Here is a 14,960-nt window from a genome sequence, read left to right on the forward strand (position 1 = left end):
AGCAGAAGACGACCAAGATCAGGCCCTTGCCCATGAAGTGTCTCACTTGTTACAACTTGGTTTTTAGTTCTCTGTACACATCATACACATTAAAGACTAGATATAGACACTAGAGTAAAGCAAACTCGTTTGGGACAGGAGTGAGTTACAAATCCTGATTCCATGTACTGAGGACAAGGATGCAAAGGGGAATGAGGTGGAGGGAGAGGCCGAAGGGAGATCAGAACATACCCATAGGGAAATGCAGATCAGACACCGAAGGTGAGGCAAGCACACACGGAGACATCTGTTACCGCATGCCGGCATCTAACTTGGACACGGGCTCCTCAAAGGTTGAGAGGGATGCTCCTGTGTGCTCGTGCACATGCGCGCGCGTGCGCACGAAGGGATTAGGACTATGCTGAGGAATAGCATCGCCTCAGAGAGATCGATGACTCCTAGGATGTAGCTTTAGAATTATCTTGATATGTTTCCTAAGTAAGGACCTTAGATTGCTTCTCTCCACCTTCCCCCAACCCTCCTCCCACTCCCCATCTCTAAGCAAAGCCTACAGGGAGAGAGAAGGCAGGCAGAAGGCAGAGAGGAAGGCTGGACAGGCCTGGCAGGGATAGGGGTACGGCAAGGGGAGAGGGGGGGTCATGCTCTGGGCTCAATTTCATTCTTCCCTGTTTTTCTCTCTCCAACTTCTCTGCCATTTCATTTCCTCTCTGCGGCAGCTTCTCTTCTTTCTTCACTTGCTAAGCCATCTCTTGGAGTTTTTTAGGTTTAGTAGCTCTGCTTATATTCTAGTTCCCCCCCAACCCCCACCAACCTTCCCCCTTGAGATGGCAGTAACCCCACACCTCAAGAGAACATCTGTGTGCCCGGAGGATGTTTGCGCATCATTCACTTTCTCCCCAGGCCAGCTAGAGAACCAGACGCTGGCAGGAAAGTCTGGCGTGAAAATGTCTCTCTCTCTCCATTCTCCTCCCTCTCCTCTACATCCCCAGACAAAATAAGAAACCGCCAGCTTCATAAAAACAGCGGAGACTTTAATTCAGGTTGACAGGTGGTAAGAGAGCGAGGATTTGCCTCCAAGGGTGTCCAGATGAGCAGACTCTTTTGCTGAGAGAGGCAGGGAGGGCGGGGAGGTGTGCATGGCCTGGTAGCAGACCCAGGCCAGGAGCAGGGGTGTAGCCACACAGTGCAGAATGGCCAGGGCTTCTGCCAGGTCCAGCAGCTGGTCCAGGGCCTGCTGGGCCACACATGATGACAACAGCAAGGCCCTGGACCTCACAAGGGAGTCCAGTCCCAGCATTATGCCCTGAGGCCACCAGAAAATGAACCAGACCCACAGGATATTAACCCAGGGACAGGGCCCCCCGCCCAGCACCTTCTTCAGCCCCTGGGCTCCCAACAAGCCCAGGGGCAACAAGACAAAGATGGCAAGACAAGCAGCAGCGTGGATATACCGCAAAATTTCCCAACTTCCACTAAATGTCAGGGTGCAGAACCCATGGGATGTGTCACTGGCCAGGGTGATCGGCAGTGACAGTAGGGCAGCCCCTCCCCAAAGTCCCACAGTGATCCCCAGCCTGAGGCCTGGGATCTGGCCTGCATCCAGTATGGGGCCCAGGCAGGCTTGGCTCCCTATCAGCAGAGCTTGGGCAAAGGCGGAGCTGTAGGACACCAAGTGGGCCAGGTGGCACAGGGAGGCGATGGCGGCTCCACTCAGCCCCCGAGCCAGGACGGGCAGCACGATGCTGAAGAGGGCGCTGCCCACTGCCAACTGTACCAGGACAGACCGGTCCTGCTGGAGCTGCCAGCGGGACAGAGGTCTGAGCAGCAGATAGAGGACAGCGCCACTCGCCAGGGTGCCCAGGACACTGGCGAGGATGAAGAAGGGCAGCGAGGAGTAGTCGAGCAGGCTACAGGAGTGGCAGGGGGCAGCCGCTTCCAAGTTGGTGTAGTTATAGTCTGTACTGTAGGACTCAAGGAATTCACCCCACATCTCCTCTTCAAAGTCAAAAGTAGAGTTCTCCCCAGCCACCTGGCGGGCATCCTCAAAAGGGACAATAAGAGCATCAAGTCACCCCATGGAAGAGACTCCAGGGAACTCAGGGCAAGAGGTGGAAAAGAAGGATGGTGGGAAAAGGGGGGGCTTGGGAGAACCAGGTGCGGAGGGGATGGTGGGGGAGGACAAGGCAGGGCGACTCAGGAGGAAAAAGAGTCAGAGAGAAGCAATGAGAGGATCAGACCAGGACTGGGGGGGCCAGGGGAGGTGGGGTCCTGATGGAACTGATGAAACCAATGAGGAAGCAAACGATGGGGGTGCCTAGGAGACTGGGTAAGGGGAGAAGGGAAAACAAGGGTGAGAGGCAAAGGGGGAAGGAGAGAGGTGTACAGACTTAGGGGCAGACAGAAGGGGCAGTAGGGGGCAGAGAATGGGGGCTGGTGGGCTCAACCCCACACTCACCGGGTGCAGACAGTTCCCCATGACACAGTTGGGCTCAGGGCCGGCAAAGAGAAGGGCTGGGATCCTTTCGTCAGGGGTGTGGTTTCAAGATAAGTGCCAGGGGCTAATGAAGGCCATGGGCTCTGGGCAGGGCCAAGGGGTGGGCTGGGGGTGGGGGATGCATTCAGGAAGTCTTTACCCCACGCCCACTGCCTGCTGGGAGCCTCAGAACAACTTGGGGGCACTGGCTCCAGGGCTTCCTGTTTTGAGGTTGAATTCTGCCAGTGGGGGCCTGTACTCGGGAAAGGAAAAAGGTGGGGACCAGAAAGTAGGTATTTTCCCAAAGGTGGGAAAAGAGGCTGAGGGGCCAGGGGGTTTTCCAGCAAGAAGGGATTTTTCAAGCACAGGAAGGAAGAGGGGGCCAGAGGTGAAGTGTGAGCCAGAGACAAGAGACGTGCTGGGAAATTGGAGGGAAAGGGCAGCTTACATCTCTCCCTGATTCTCTGTTCCCTTGAACTTGGTCCAAGAAAAGATAGTCCAAAAGCAGTGTTTGTGGGAGGGGGTGTTGGTGGTAGTTGTGGCTGGACCCATGTGATGCCGACAACCTGAGCCATTGGTGTGCAGATGGGGGCTTTGTGTATTGGTCCAGGTGTAAGAATGTTCTTATTTCTGTGTGTGGCTGTGTGTTGTATAGTATGTGGAGCGTATCTGAGTTTTAGGTTTAGGAAGGGATCTGGGTGTGTGTACTGCTGATCTCCAGGTCTGGGTGTTTGGGTGTGAGACGAGGGAGGGCTGGGGGACAGCTGTTGAGGCTGCATAATGAAGCTACTTCAGGGAGTGACTGGGCATTTGCCCAGCCACCTATGGGCACATTGGGTGTATCTTCCATACCAAGCAGAACACACGATGTGACAAGTTAAAGCAGGCTCTGGGGGACAATGGGACAATATTTTATAATGGAACTGTTGTCTATGGGGTAATCTCCACTCACATTTCTGTCGGGGGACATAAAGTCTCTGGAACTGCTACATTGGCCTGGTGTCTCAGCAAGATGTAAAGCTTCTTGCAGTGGAGGAGAAGAACTTTATGTCCCCTCAGCCGGCAGGGAGAAAGGGCGTGGACCTGGCAGGAGGCTCCCCCTAAGCTTCTGTTCTCTGCTTTTTAGCCCCTTCCCCCTACCATCCCGCTGCTTTCACAAGATCTCTGCTGTTTGGTTCCCTCCCGCCTCTACCTTGCATTTTATTTCCTGACTTGGGGAGCCTCCGCCTGGACTCTGGAAGAGGCGAGTCACGGAGTGTCTGAGTTGAAAGGATGAGATGAGATAGAGGGTTGGTTAGGCGACGCTATTTCATTTGATGAGAAAGCTGGGGATGAGCTGGTGCCCATTCTGCCAAGGGCTTTTCCTGTGCATGGAGGGGCGCCTGGAGGTGGAGTGGGGAAGCCAAAGGGCAGAGGGATGGCTCCCTAGCGGAGACGGCCCCCTTTTCTCCCAGGATAGGAGCTCCTGTTTCAGGTTCAACATGACAGAGGCTAGAAAGGGAGCTTGGGGGGTCTGCTGGAGCATCCTGGGATGATGCTGGGGGCGCGCCTCCTTCTCCAGCTCCGCCAGCAGAGGGCGTCAGGGAACAGTCCGATGCTCCATCCCAAACTTTCTAGATAGCAAGGACCCGGCCCAAAGGGGTGAACGCACTTCTCTCCCTTGGAGAGTTACGTGGTTTCCATACAGAGACACCTGGCCAGGCAGCGGCACCCCCGAAAGTGCGGGGCACAGGGATCCCAGCAGAACAGCCTTTATACACACGGGTCCCACCGGGAGCAAGAGCGGCAAGAAGGAGGCAGCCCAAGGACACGGATAATCCAGATATATTGAGGGTGGCCCCTCTGAGATTAGCACAGGAGAGTTTAGAAAGATTATAAAGATACACGATGCCCTCCCTGCTCCACCCCCCCACCCCAGACAGACACACACAGCACGACGGCCCCTCTCCCCCCGCCCCCCGTACAAATATGGCTTCTGTGTAACATGGACAGAGTGGTTCAGCTCAAAGAGGAAAAGTATTTTCCCAGAAGCAGGTGCTGGGAGGCAAGGAGCCCACCGACCTGGGGGCCCGGGGCTGCCTTGCTGCTGTAAGAGGAGGGAGCCCTGGCTTAGGTGAGGGGCCGCCTGTGTCGCCCAGGGCCCTGACCAGTGGCTGGAAGATTCATGAGGGTATTACCTGAACTGAAGGGGGTGGGCAGACCTATTGGCTGCAGCTGCCCCCACCATGCACGCCCCGGGGTCGTCAGAGCAGGGGGGACGTGCTGGAGGGGGGTTAGGGAGGCACCAGGGGGCACCCTGGGCCGGAGGCGGGTGGCCAGACAGGGAGGGTGAGCAACTTTGTCTCCACGGCAACCAGCTCGGCCACAAGGAAGACACAAAATCAAATGCAGGGCTGGAGATGGGAAGGAGACAGGCGGTTTCATTCCAGCCCTCAACACACCGGGTACACACTATGGGAATAAGAAATGACAGTGGTCATTCCAGGGTAGTGCCAGGGAGAGGCCTGAGGGATGCATAGCAAAGGCTCTGGCACTGACGCCATGGCTCTGAGAGGGGACATGGAGGCAGGGATTGGATGCCCTGTGTTTGAGGGAGAGATGAAGTGGATGGCTGAGCTCAAACACCCCCTGGGGTGGTTTTCTCTATGACAGGTAGGTGTCAGGAAGGCCTGGAAAATAGCAGGACGAAGCAACATCCCAGGTGAGGTGCAAGGCCCGCCTAGGGACCCCCAGCTCCCAAAGCCCTCCTGTACAGGCCCCACAGCCCGCCCACCTGCCCAGGACCCCCTCTGCCTCACATTCATACACACACATGTATGTGCACAGACACACATGGACACACACATCCGCACACTCACAGTATTCCCTTCGTTGGGGCAGGAAACAGCTCAGTGCAGTGAAGCGCCTTTTAGTATTTTTGTTGTTATGTCTGCCTGGCTGCTGAGGGAGGAAGGGGGGGAGGGAGGGAGGACTAAGGGACAGCTTAGGGAACAGGAAGGGGCACAGGGCAGCACAAGACAAGGAGAGCAGTTTGCTGAGAGTGGTTGCCGTGCAACAGTCCAGGGCTTGGGTGAGAGTAAGGGGCCCCTGGGTGGGGAAGCAGATGCAGTTCAGGCCCCAGGGCAGCCCCTCTCCCACAGCTGCTGGAGCAGGGAGGGGCAGCCTGTCTCTGCTAGCCCCCAAGGGCGGTTCCTGGGAAAAGGGCCTGGCTTCACTCACTGTGGGGGGGGGCAAAGGGCAGACGGGGCCATCTCTGCCATCCTTCCTCTCCAAATCTGTCCCTCCTGTAGGGACCTGCGTCCTCCCCAGGGGGAAGCCCTGGGTCCCTGCACAGCTGCATGCCACCTGCAGGTCACATCCCCTGGGGACCCCCATTCACTCCTTTCCCATTGGGGTGGAGGAGAGGGGGTCAGCGGTACCTGCTGCTTCCACAGCTCAAGGTGTGCCACTAACAGAGGAAAAGCCACCTTCAGCTCCTGCTCGAAAGCGTCCCTTTCTTGGAGAAGTCCGATAAGAGGCTCTGCTGTAGAGGATGGAGGGTTGGGCACCCCTCCCCCCCACAACCCCACAAACCCTGCTCCTTTCCAGCCCCTACCCTCTCTTCATTCTCCTCCTAACGCTCTGGGTTTTTCTTTCTTTCTTTCTTTCTTTTTTTTTTTTCTCTCCTCACTCCAAGGCCCCTGCCCCTCCAGCCTGGAGACAGATTTGATTTGGGATTGTTACAAAAATAATAATAACCCAAACGCAGAGAAGCCACGGAAAGGGCTGAGGGCAACCCTCCCTCCCCCCCGCCCTCCTCCCTCCCCATTCCAAACCGAGTACAAAACCGCACCCAAAGCAGACATTCTGTACAGGGGGGTGGAGGGGGCTGGGGAGCAAGCGGGAGGGGCGGCCCTGGGGTCGCTCTGTACAAGTCCAGGTTGGTGATGGCCCCAGCAGTCCCCACGGGGTCCCTGGAGGGCCGCCCCTAGATGAAATATTCCTTCTTGTCGTCCCCTCCCGACTGCCCGCCTTCTGCGTTGATGATGGCCGTGTCTGCATCTGGGGCATCATCTGAGCCTTTCGCCTCGTGTGTCAGGTAGGTTCCTGGGGGGAGGGAGGGGGGGAGAGAGAGGCTCCTTTTTTCAGGAGCAGTTTCCAGCCTCTGAAGCCCCCCTGCCCACCTTCTCACCTCCCCCGGCCCCAAGACATTGCTTCTGTAAGTTTTCTCCTACCTAGAGTTTTTCCTCCTCCCCACTTGGGCCCTAATTTGCCTCTTGCTGCCAACATCCTTCATCTGACCACACCCCCAAGAATGAATGAATCCTGCCTTTAATTAGAGTCTTATCTATAACTCAGGCAAAAAAAAAAAAAAAAAAGGTGTGTGCGTGCATGTGTGTGTGTGTATGCGTGTGTGCACCTAAGATGGTGAGAGGGAAACTGCTCTATCAGCTCCATGACAACGCAGTTGAGATCTGAGTAGCATCTGACCAGTCCAGGTAGTCTGGCTGCTGATGAGAAGCAATAATGGGGGGGATGGAGGGGTGAGAGGGAGTGTCTGAGAAGAAGGAATGTGAGGAGAGGGAAAGGAGAGATAGCAGGAGTACAGGATAGGAGAGAAAAGAAAAGAGCTGATGTGGGGACAAGGGGCGAGGCGATCAAAGGACAAAGAACATAAGGCTAAGGAGAAAGGAGGAAGGTGCAAGAAGAAAAGCACAGGAGAGGCCGAGTTCTCTGTCTTACAGCAGGGGACCCTGGAGGCAGAGCAGCACGGGAGCAGCAGCTGACTGAGTGGGAAGGTTTGCTTTTCCTTGGATGATCACCAAGTGATGGGGCTCTAGTGTGGGGCTGGTGGTGTTCAGTGAGCACTGGGATGGCTGTGTCCTTTCCTCCTCCAACACTCCAAGGAGCTGGGTGAGTCTCCGAAGACCCCTCTGGTAGCCAGCTCTTACCCGCTTGCCCCTGGTGGATCACCCTTCCCACTCCCAAGTTCTCTGGAGCCTTCCCTGGTGCCTCTGACCTTTGTGCCGGATCAAGTAGTGGCCGAGGAAGATGAGCAGGATGAGCAGCAGGAAGACGATGAAAGCCACGATCCCACCGATGATGGCGTGGTAGGTGCTGGAGGAGGAGGGCACCGGACTGGGGTCTGAAGGAAGGGCGGGGGAGGGGGATGCATACAGTCAGAGCTGGGGAGAACCTTTATCTTACAGTGTTTCTGATCTGGCCACAGATCATCTTACATAGCAGAGAAATGTGGACTAACATGAGGAGAATGGAGTGGCTTCATTCAGCAAAGGGGATACACCTTATTTTGTACCTAGTGCCTGACACAGCATCTGGAACACAGTAATTGTTTAAAAAATAACGTATTGAGGAATGCGTAGATAAATCTGCTCACACTTGACCTGTTAATTTGAGTTTGTGGACCTGAAGTTTAGTTCAAGATCATTACTTTAGGAGTTCCCATCATGGCGCAGTGGTTAACGAACCATGAGGTTGAGGGTTTGATCCCTGCCCTTGCTCAGTGGGTTAACGATCCGGCGTTGCCGGGAGCTGTGGTGTAGGTCGCAGATGCGGCTCGGATTCTGCATTGCTGTGGCTCTGGTGTAGGCTGGCAGCTATAGCTCCGATTGGACCCCTAGCCTGGGAACCTCCATATGCCACGGGAGTGGCCCAAGAAACGGCAGAATACAAAAAAAAAAAAAATCATTACTTTAACTAAAATCGTCTCTTATTCTCCTTCTCTCAATCTCTCTGTCTCTGTGTCTGTCTGTCTCCCTTTCTTTCAATTTCTAGGTTTGCAGACCATTCCTTCCCTATCCTCCATGTCCTCTCACCTCCTGTCTGCTTGATATCCTGACCTGGCCTTTCTAGGGGGAGCTTCTCAACCTACTCATCCATTGCCCTGGTATCGGAGAGAGAAGGAGCAGTAAAAAACCGATGGCGTCAGGAAGAGGCACTTTGAGGACACCTTACAAAGATGATGGCCTGGAACTCCCTGTATAGAGAACAGGGCTTCTTCCTGGCAGGGGAGTGCGGAGTTCCTGCCAGACCCAATCCTCTAGCACGTCTCATCAGAGCGGTCTGGGACTCCATCATCACTTCCCCACCATCCAAAGATTTGTGGGAAGGACAAAGGCTGAACTGCTTCCTTCCAATGGCGAGGTCTCCGCCACAGGATATAGAGAATCTATCTTCCATGGCAGCATCTATAGAGGATAGATTCCCAAGCACAGGCTTGGTCAGGCATGCTGAGGAGAGCCACGGCTGTAGTCAGAGTCTCACAGATCTGAGGAGACAGTGCACAGGCCCAGGGCACAGCTCTGATGTGTCCAAAATCACATGAGCTGTAATTATAGCTCTTCCATCCATGGGAGAGTGACTGTTTTTTGTTTTTGTTTTTGTTTTTTTAAATAGACTCAGCTTGCATCTTGATGCCTCATTGACTCCTTACACGTTTTTTCTTTCCTTCCTTATGTCTCCTCAGGCTTGACTAGGCCAGCTTTTTAGTTCCTTGCCTGTCTCTGTCTTACTTGGAAAAAAACAAAACAAAACAAATTTATGCTCCAGTTTCTATGCTCTGCTTGGGAGGGAAGGGAAAGAAGGTCCCAGGGGCTCTGTGATATGTTGGAGGAAGCAGAGTGAGGGTACCCACTGTCCCCCGGACACCCCCTCTGCCAAGAAGCATGTGAGACACAATCCACATTAAAAAATTGCTCCTGGATAAGTATCCCAGAGGCTATGGGAATGGAAATTCCCTAGATAAGCATAGGTTTCCACGGCCAAGATGACGTCTAGGGTCATCAATTACAGTCGCTGTCTCTAGGTAGCACTGTGTTTAATTTCATTCCAGGTAGTCGGGAGTCAACACAGTTTAGGATAATTTTAGGAAGGAGATGCAGTAACTCATTCTACCGCCAGGCGTCAGCACTGAAAGCAGATGCAAACAGGACGGGCCTTTTCAGCACAGGGCAGGGGGGATCAGCAAGGGACCAAGCACGAGGGCACAGGAACTTTCTCTCATTGCCAATCGTCAGCAGAGCTGGGCAGGAGAGATCTGGGGGCAGACACAGGACCTCAGTGCATTGTCCTCGCTCCTGGCACCCTACAATAGCTTTGTTGTGCTGAGGCAGCTCCCACATGCTGAGGTCTGCCCCTGGAGTTGGAATCACCCCATCTAGACACTCTGGTCCCAAGATCTCTGGTCTCTTATCCCTGGGAGGCCCAGCTCCTCTCCCCACACGGCTTTAATGGGCGTTTCATGTAAGGAGCCTCTGATGTTCCCCTGACAATACATTCCCCTGATTCAGAGGAAAGGCTTATTAAGATTCTCTGGCAGAATCCCGCTACTGTCAGGAGGTCTTCAAAAACTCTCCTGCCAACTTTCCATAAAGGTGCCTCTGTCCTAGCCTGTCAGCTGGGGTTTGGTGGGCACACCTTTGGGAAGAACTTCAGAGAAGGCGCATCCCCTAGTCTCTCTAGAAGACGTAGCATCTGAGAAGAGATTCTGAGCATCTCCCAGATGCTTATCTCTATTTTCTGCCTGGACTCGGTGTCACGTGTCTAAGGTCTGCGGAAAAAGGAGATGACAAAAGCAGCATGCATGCCACACGAGTCACGGGAGACGTGACTCAGGATAGCCTGTTGCAAAGGGAGATGCACCCATACCCACACTTGAGGGGCTCTGGGTCCTCTACACACAGAATATTTATTTATTTATTGTCTTTTTAGGGCTGCACCCATGGCACGTGGAAGTTCCCAGGCTAGAGGTCGAATCAGAGCTGTAGCCTCTGGCCTACACCACAGCCATAGCCATGCTGGATCCTTAATCCACTGAGTGAGGCCAGGGATCGAACCTGGGTCCTCATGGATACCAGTCAGATTCGTTTCCACTGAGCCACGATGGGAACTCCCTATTTATTTAGTTTTTGGCTGCACCCACAGCATGCAAAAGTTCCTGGGCCAGGGATCAAACCCGTACCACAGCTGCCGCCTGGGCCATGGCAGTGACAACACTGGGTCCTTAACCCACTGTGCCACCTGTGAAGTTCCCAGAATCAATATCCCTGTTGCCAGGTGAACAAGAGGTTTGGAGGATGGTGTCCCTTGAGTCACCACTGCCCAACAAAGGCAGAGGCCACCATTCCATTGACTTTTCCTTATTACACGTGCTCAAGAGGCCCTGGAGCCAGGGTCCTCAGGCCTGAGGCCCTCCGGGGGTGGCCTGAGGCCCCACTGCTCTGGGGGGATGCTCTCCAGAGACAGAAAGACCAGCGTCCCAGAGGGCAGGGGTCTGCGGGGGCTATGAGCTGCGGAGGGCTCACCGTTCACGTTGAGAGTGTAGTAAGCCTTGTAGCTGCCCATGTTGCTGGTGGCTGTGCAGCCGTAGGTGCCGCTGTCACTCTTGTTGAGGAAGGGGAAGATCAGGGCGCTGTCCTGGGTCATCTTTAGCGGGGGCACACTGCCCTCCTTCTCCCACAGGTACTGCTGGGGGCTGTTGAGGCAGAGAAAACCCACGTGTTCAAGAGAGAGTAGGGGAGGGAGCTAAAGAGGGACGAAACAGGACAAAACAAAACTGGGAGCAGGGACGTCAAGGACAGTTTGATGAAGGCTCACGGCTCAGGGAGTTCTAGGGGCTAGAGTCTCACTGAGCCACTCAGAGGCTGGGGAGAGTGATGCCTTGGGGTTCAACCTGGGGACCAGGGAGATGGTCTAGCTGGTATCTAAACTGTGACTTGGTTTCTTACAGAACCTCAGGGGCTCAGCCAGGGAGCGGCCCCTCCCACTCTGGCTGTTTTGCAGGAGAAACAGAGGAAGGGTGTTGTTGGTTTCAGGGCAAACTCGAGGCTCAGATGGAACAGAGGAGATGAGAATATTAAAGTCCAGGAAGAGGATCTCCTTACACAGGATTGCCACGCCCCTCACAGTGTAGCAACAGCTTCTGGCCCTCACGGGGATGTGGAGGGTCCGGCCTGATCTTCGCCGTTGGTTTGTCTGTGGAGAAGGAAACGGTGCCAACGTGAAGCTCATGTCCCATTTAGGCGATCGCCTCCATCTCAGAATCATCCAGTTGACACAGGACAGGTCCCACCCCAGAAGGCCCAGGGGCCCAAGAGGTTGTGAACAAAGACGGCCCCACCCCCAACCCACACCTCTGTGAGCAGAAGACCCCCTCCTGCTGTTGGATGGGGGAAGGGGCTGCCTGCAGCCTGGGAGGGTCTGTCCTGGCTGGGTCCTCAAGGGCTGTCTTAGCAGAGAGCTAACAAGAAGGATCGCCAGATCATCTGTGCGTAGCCCATAGATGGGACTTCATACATTTTTTTTTTTTTTTCCCACTTTTGGCCACCCTGAGGCATACAGGGTTTCCAGGCCAGGGATCAGATCCGAGCCACAGTCATGACCCAGATTCCCCAGTCTGAACCCCCAAGCCACAGCTGCGGCAAAGCTGGATCCTCAATCCACTGTGCCAGACTGGGGATGGACCCTGAGACCCACTGCTCCCCAAAGGCTCTCGATCCTGTTTCACCACAGCGGGAACTCCCTTCATACATATATATATATATATATTTTTTTTGTCTTTTTTGCTATTTCCTGGGCCGCTCCCGCGGCATATGGACGTTCACAGGCTAGGGGTTGAATCGGAGCTGTAGCCACCGGCCTACACCAGAGCCACAGCAACGCGGGATCCGAGCCGCGTCTGCAACCTACACCACAGCTCACGGCAACGCCGGATCGTTAACCCACTGAGCAAGGGCAGAGATCGAACCTGCAACCTCATGGTTCCTAGTCGGATTCGTTAACCACTGCGCCACGACGGGAACTCCCATACATATTTTTGACAGAGCAAATGGACTGGAATCTGGTCATTTTTTTGCGCTCACAACCCCTCCATCCCCTCAGCAAGGGAGCTGAGACGGGAAGTGGCGCTTCAATGCAAAACATTCTTTTGAGTGGCCAGTCCAAAAACGAGAGGAAAGCTTTGAAACGGCCAAGGATGGGGTTCATATTTTGGCTGTGAAAAGGCACTGACACAATATAGATGGGCTCGGTGAAGGGATAATGGCACCTGCCACCGAAGCCGAGGGGCGGCTGAGGAGGCTGGGTCCAGATGGCCGCGCAGAACAATACAGCCAGACGCAGGTTTAGAACAACAGACAAAGAGGCCGCGCATCCCCTAAGGACAGAGCCAACCTGAACAACCGGTTAATGCACGTGTCTCAGGCAAATCAAACAGGACAAAGAGAATCAGGCCAGGGGAGAGAACGGGTTTTCCTGGGCCTCACAGCCATAGAAACTTCGAGCACAGAGCCTGGAGTAGAGCATTTGTGGACTGACTGGTGATCACCGTTGGGCCAAAAGGGTCCCTGTAAAGTAATTGCCAGATGGTCTGGCCCTTGACAGAAAAGTCTCTGGGTTCAGACAGGGGAAGGCCTTCTTCAGCCCTGACCAGGGACCAGGCTCAGGACAAGAAGCCCAAGGCCAGGGGCCGTACCTTCAGAACCAGTAATCAGAGAAACACACTAGAACAATGTAAAGTTCTTTCACATAGACTGGTTCATTTATCCTTATGACAATTCGCTGGGGTAACCAGAGGCCCCTGAGGGATGAAGTATCTGGTGAAAGTGGCACAGCTAGTAGGTAATGGCGCTACAGCTAGAATCCAGGTTGTCCGTTTCCAGATGTTTCCAGATGAGGAGTCTGCTGAATGGACAGTGATGCCCCTCCCCCACCCCCCAACCCACCTTGGGATTAAAGTTTCAGCCATGGGTCTGGCAAAGGATTTAAATAGCCCTGTGGTCAGGCCGGGATCTTCCCCAAGAAAGAGAGATGAAGGCTTTGGGTTATTTTAGAAAAGCACCCAGTTTTTAGATAAGTGAGGACAAGAAAAGTATTCTTTATAACTTACTACCCTCTGACTTTGGATTTTGGTTTCTTTTCCTCTTAACTTCTCCACTCAGAAAAGTTCTTTTTAAAAATTTCTAGTTCCTATTATGGTTCAGTGGTCACAAACCAGACTAGGTACATGGGGATGTGGGTTCAAGCCTTGGCTTTGCTCAGTGGGTTGGATCCAGCATTGCCACGAGCTGTGGTTATAGGTTGCAGGTATGGCTTGGATCCCGAGTTGCTGTGCCTGTGGTGTAGGCGGCTACAGCTCCACTTCCACCCCTAGCCTGGGAACTTCCATGTGCCGTGGGTGTGGCCCTAAAAAAAGACCAAAAAAAAAAAAAAAGAATGTTTCTAGATTTCCTCAGGTGAGTGGAGACAGATGCCATGGAAGGAAGAGGATCCTTGGAAGGGCTGGGAGTAATGACTGTGACAGTGGCCATTTCAGGTCAGAATCCCAAGAGAAATCATAGAGCTGGGGCAGATGAGGTAGGGAGGGTGTATAGGAAAAATCTGGGAATAATGATGCCAGAGAGACTGGGTTTTCCTACCTCCCGTCTTTTCTTGAAGTCATGGTATGTCAGACTGAGAAGAAACCTTAGTGATTTCATGTCCCTCTTCTCATTTTTAGCAAATAAAGCATCAAACTCAGTGGGGTAAAGTAATTTCCTTAACATCTCTCAGTGAGGAGGTGGTGGAGGGCCAACTGCAGCCTATGTCTTCCGGCTCTTGACTTGCTTCAGTTACTGCTACAATTTACAATCCAGCTGCCTAACACTGGTCTAGTCCAGGATTTGGTAAAACTTACCTGTGGGGCCAAATCCTGCCAGCTCCATGTTTTGAAGATACAGTCTCACTGGGACATGGCTACATTCCTTTGTTTACATACGATCTATGGCTACTGTCCTGCAGCAACTACGGAGTGGAGTAGCTGAGACAGAGACCATACGGTCTTCAAATCCTCAAGTGCTCACTAGTGGGCCCTGCACTGAAAACGTTTGCTGACCCTTGGCCTCGTCCTGGGACTGCCTGACTTTTTTTTTAATTGATTTATTTTTCCATGCCTGGTGCTTCAGATGCAATCATGTGCACCTTCCTTTTCGCCACTCCCATCTCCTACCCAAGCCTCTTCGCCCACCAGCCCATGACTTACATAAGACTTCGATGCGCTGTGAGGTGGACCTGTCAGCTCCCTTCAGAGATTCATGGTTCACAGAGCACACAATGTCTGCCCCATCATCCTCCTGGGTGACCTGGAAGGTGACTGAGCTGCTCACGGTGAAGGTTTTGCCATTGGGATCTTCCTGCACCCGGGTTGGTTCTCCTAGAGAGCAGAACAGACACACACACACACACACACACACACACACACACACACACACACACACACACACACAGAGTGAGCCCTCACATGCAGAGACTGTGTGGGCCCCACTGTAGACATACAGATGGTGAGTCCCAACTTAGACAGACTTTGAAAGTTGTGAAATGGATATGTACACACAGGGAGGGATGGAGGCCCCAACACACACACACACACGAGTGTACCCAGAATATCTGTCATTCTCCTTTCTTCTTCTACACCATGTCTTATGTGCACATACACAGACCTGCACACCTGTCC

At 53.7% G+C, this 14,960-nt stretch overlaps 2 protein-coding genes across 5 annotated transcripts in view; both read right to left on the minus strand.

Moving 5' to 3' along the window:
* Positions 1-1,010: 1,010 nt before the first annotated feature.
* On the minus strand, positions 1,011-4,191 carry ACKR1 (atypical chemokine receptor 1 (Duffy blood group)). Its single transcript, XM_047784210.1, has 2 exons — positions 2,456-4,191; positions 1,011-2,041 (listed from the first exon to the last, which is right to left on the minus strand). The coding sequence occupies exons 1-2, from the start codon at positions 2,474-2,476 to the stop codon at positions 1,037-1,039; spliced, it is 1,026 nt and encodes a 341-aa protein (XP_047640166.1). The 5' UTR covers positions 2,477-4,191; the 3' UTR covers positions 1,011-1,036.
* Positions 4,192-4,873: 682 nt separating this feature from the next.
* Positions 4,874-14,960, minus strand: part of CADM3 (cell adhesion molecule 3) — a 32,477-nt gene continuing 22,390 nt past the window's right edge. For all 4 annotated transcript variants that reach the window (XM_047784205.1, XM_047784208.1, XM_047784209.1 and 1 more), the window contains 5 exons: positions 14,490-14,660; positions 11,356-11,446; positions 10,777-10,946; positions 7,473-7,598; positions 4,874-6,559 (listed from right to left, as the gene is read on the minus strand). In XM_047784205.1, coding sequence (XP_047640161.1) covers positions 6,441-6,559; positions 7,473-7,598; positions 10,777-10,946; positions 11,356-11,446; positions 14,490-14,660 — 677 coding nt within the window. In that variant the 3' untranslated portion in view covers positions 4,874-6,440. The remainder of the gene's footprint in view (positions 6,560-7,472; positions 7,599-10,776; positions 10,947-11,355; positions 11,447-14,489; positions 14,661-14,960) is intronic.

The sequence above is a fragment of the Phacochoerus africanus genome, chromosome 6, assembly GCF_016906955.1.
Source record: "Phacochoerus africanus isolate WHEZ1 chromosome 6, ROS_Pafr_v1, whole genome shotgun sequence".
NCBI classification, from domain to species: domain Eukaryota; kingdom Metazoa; phylum Chordata; class Mammalia; order Artiodactyla; family Suidae; genus Phacochoerus; species Phacochoerus africanus.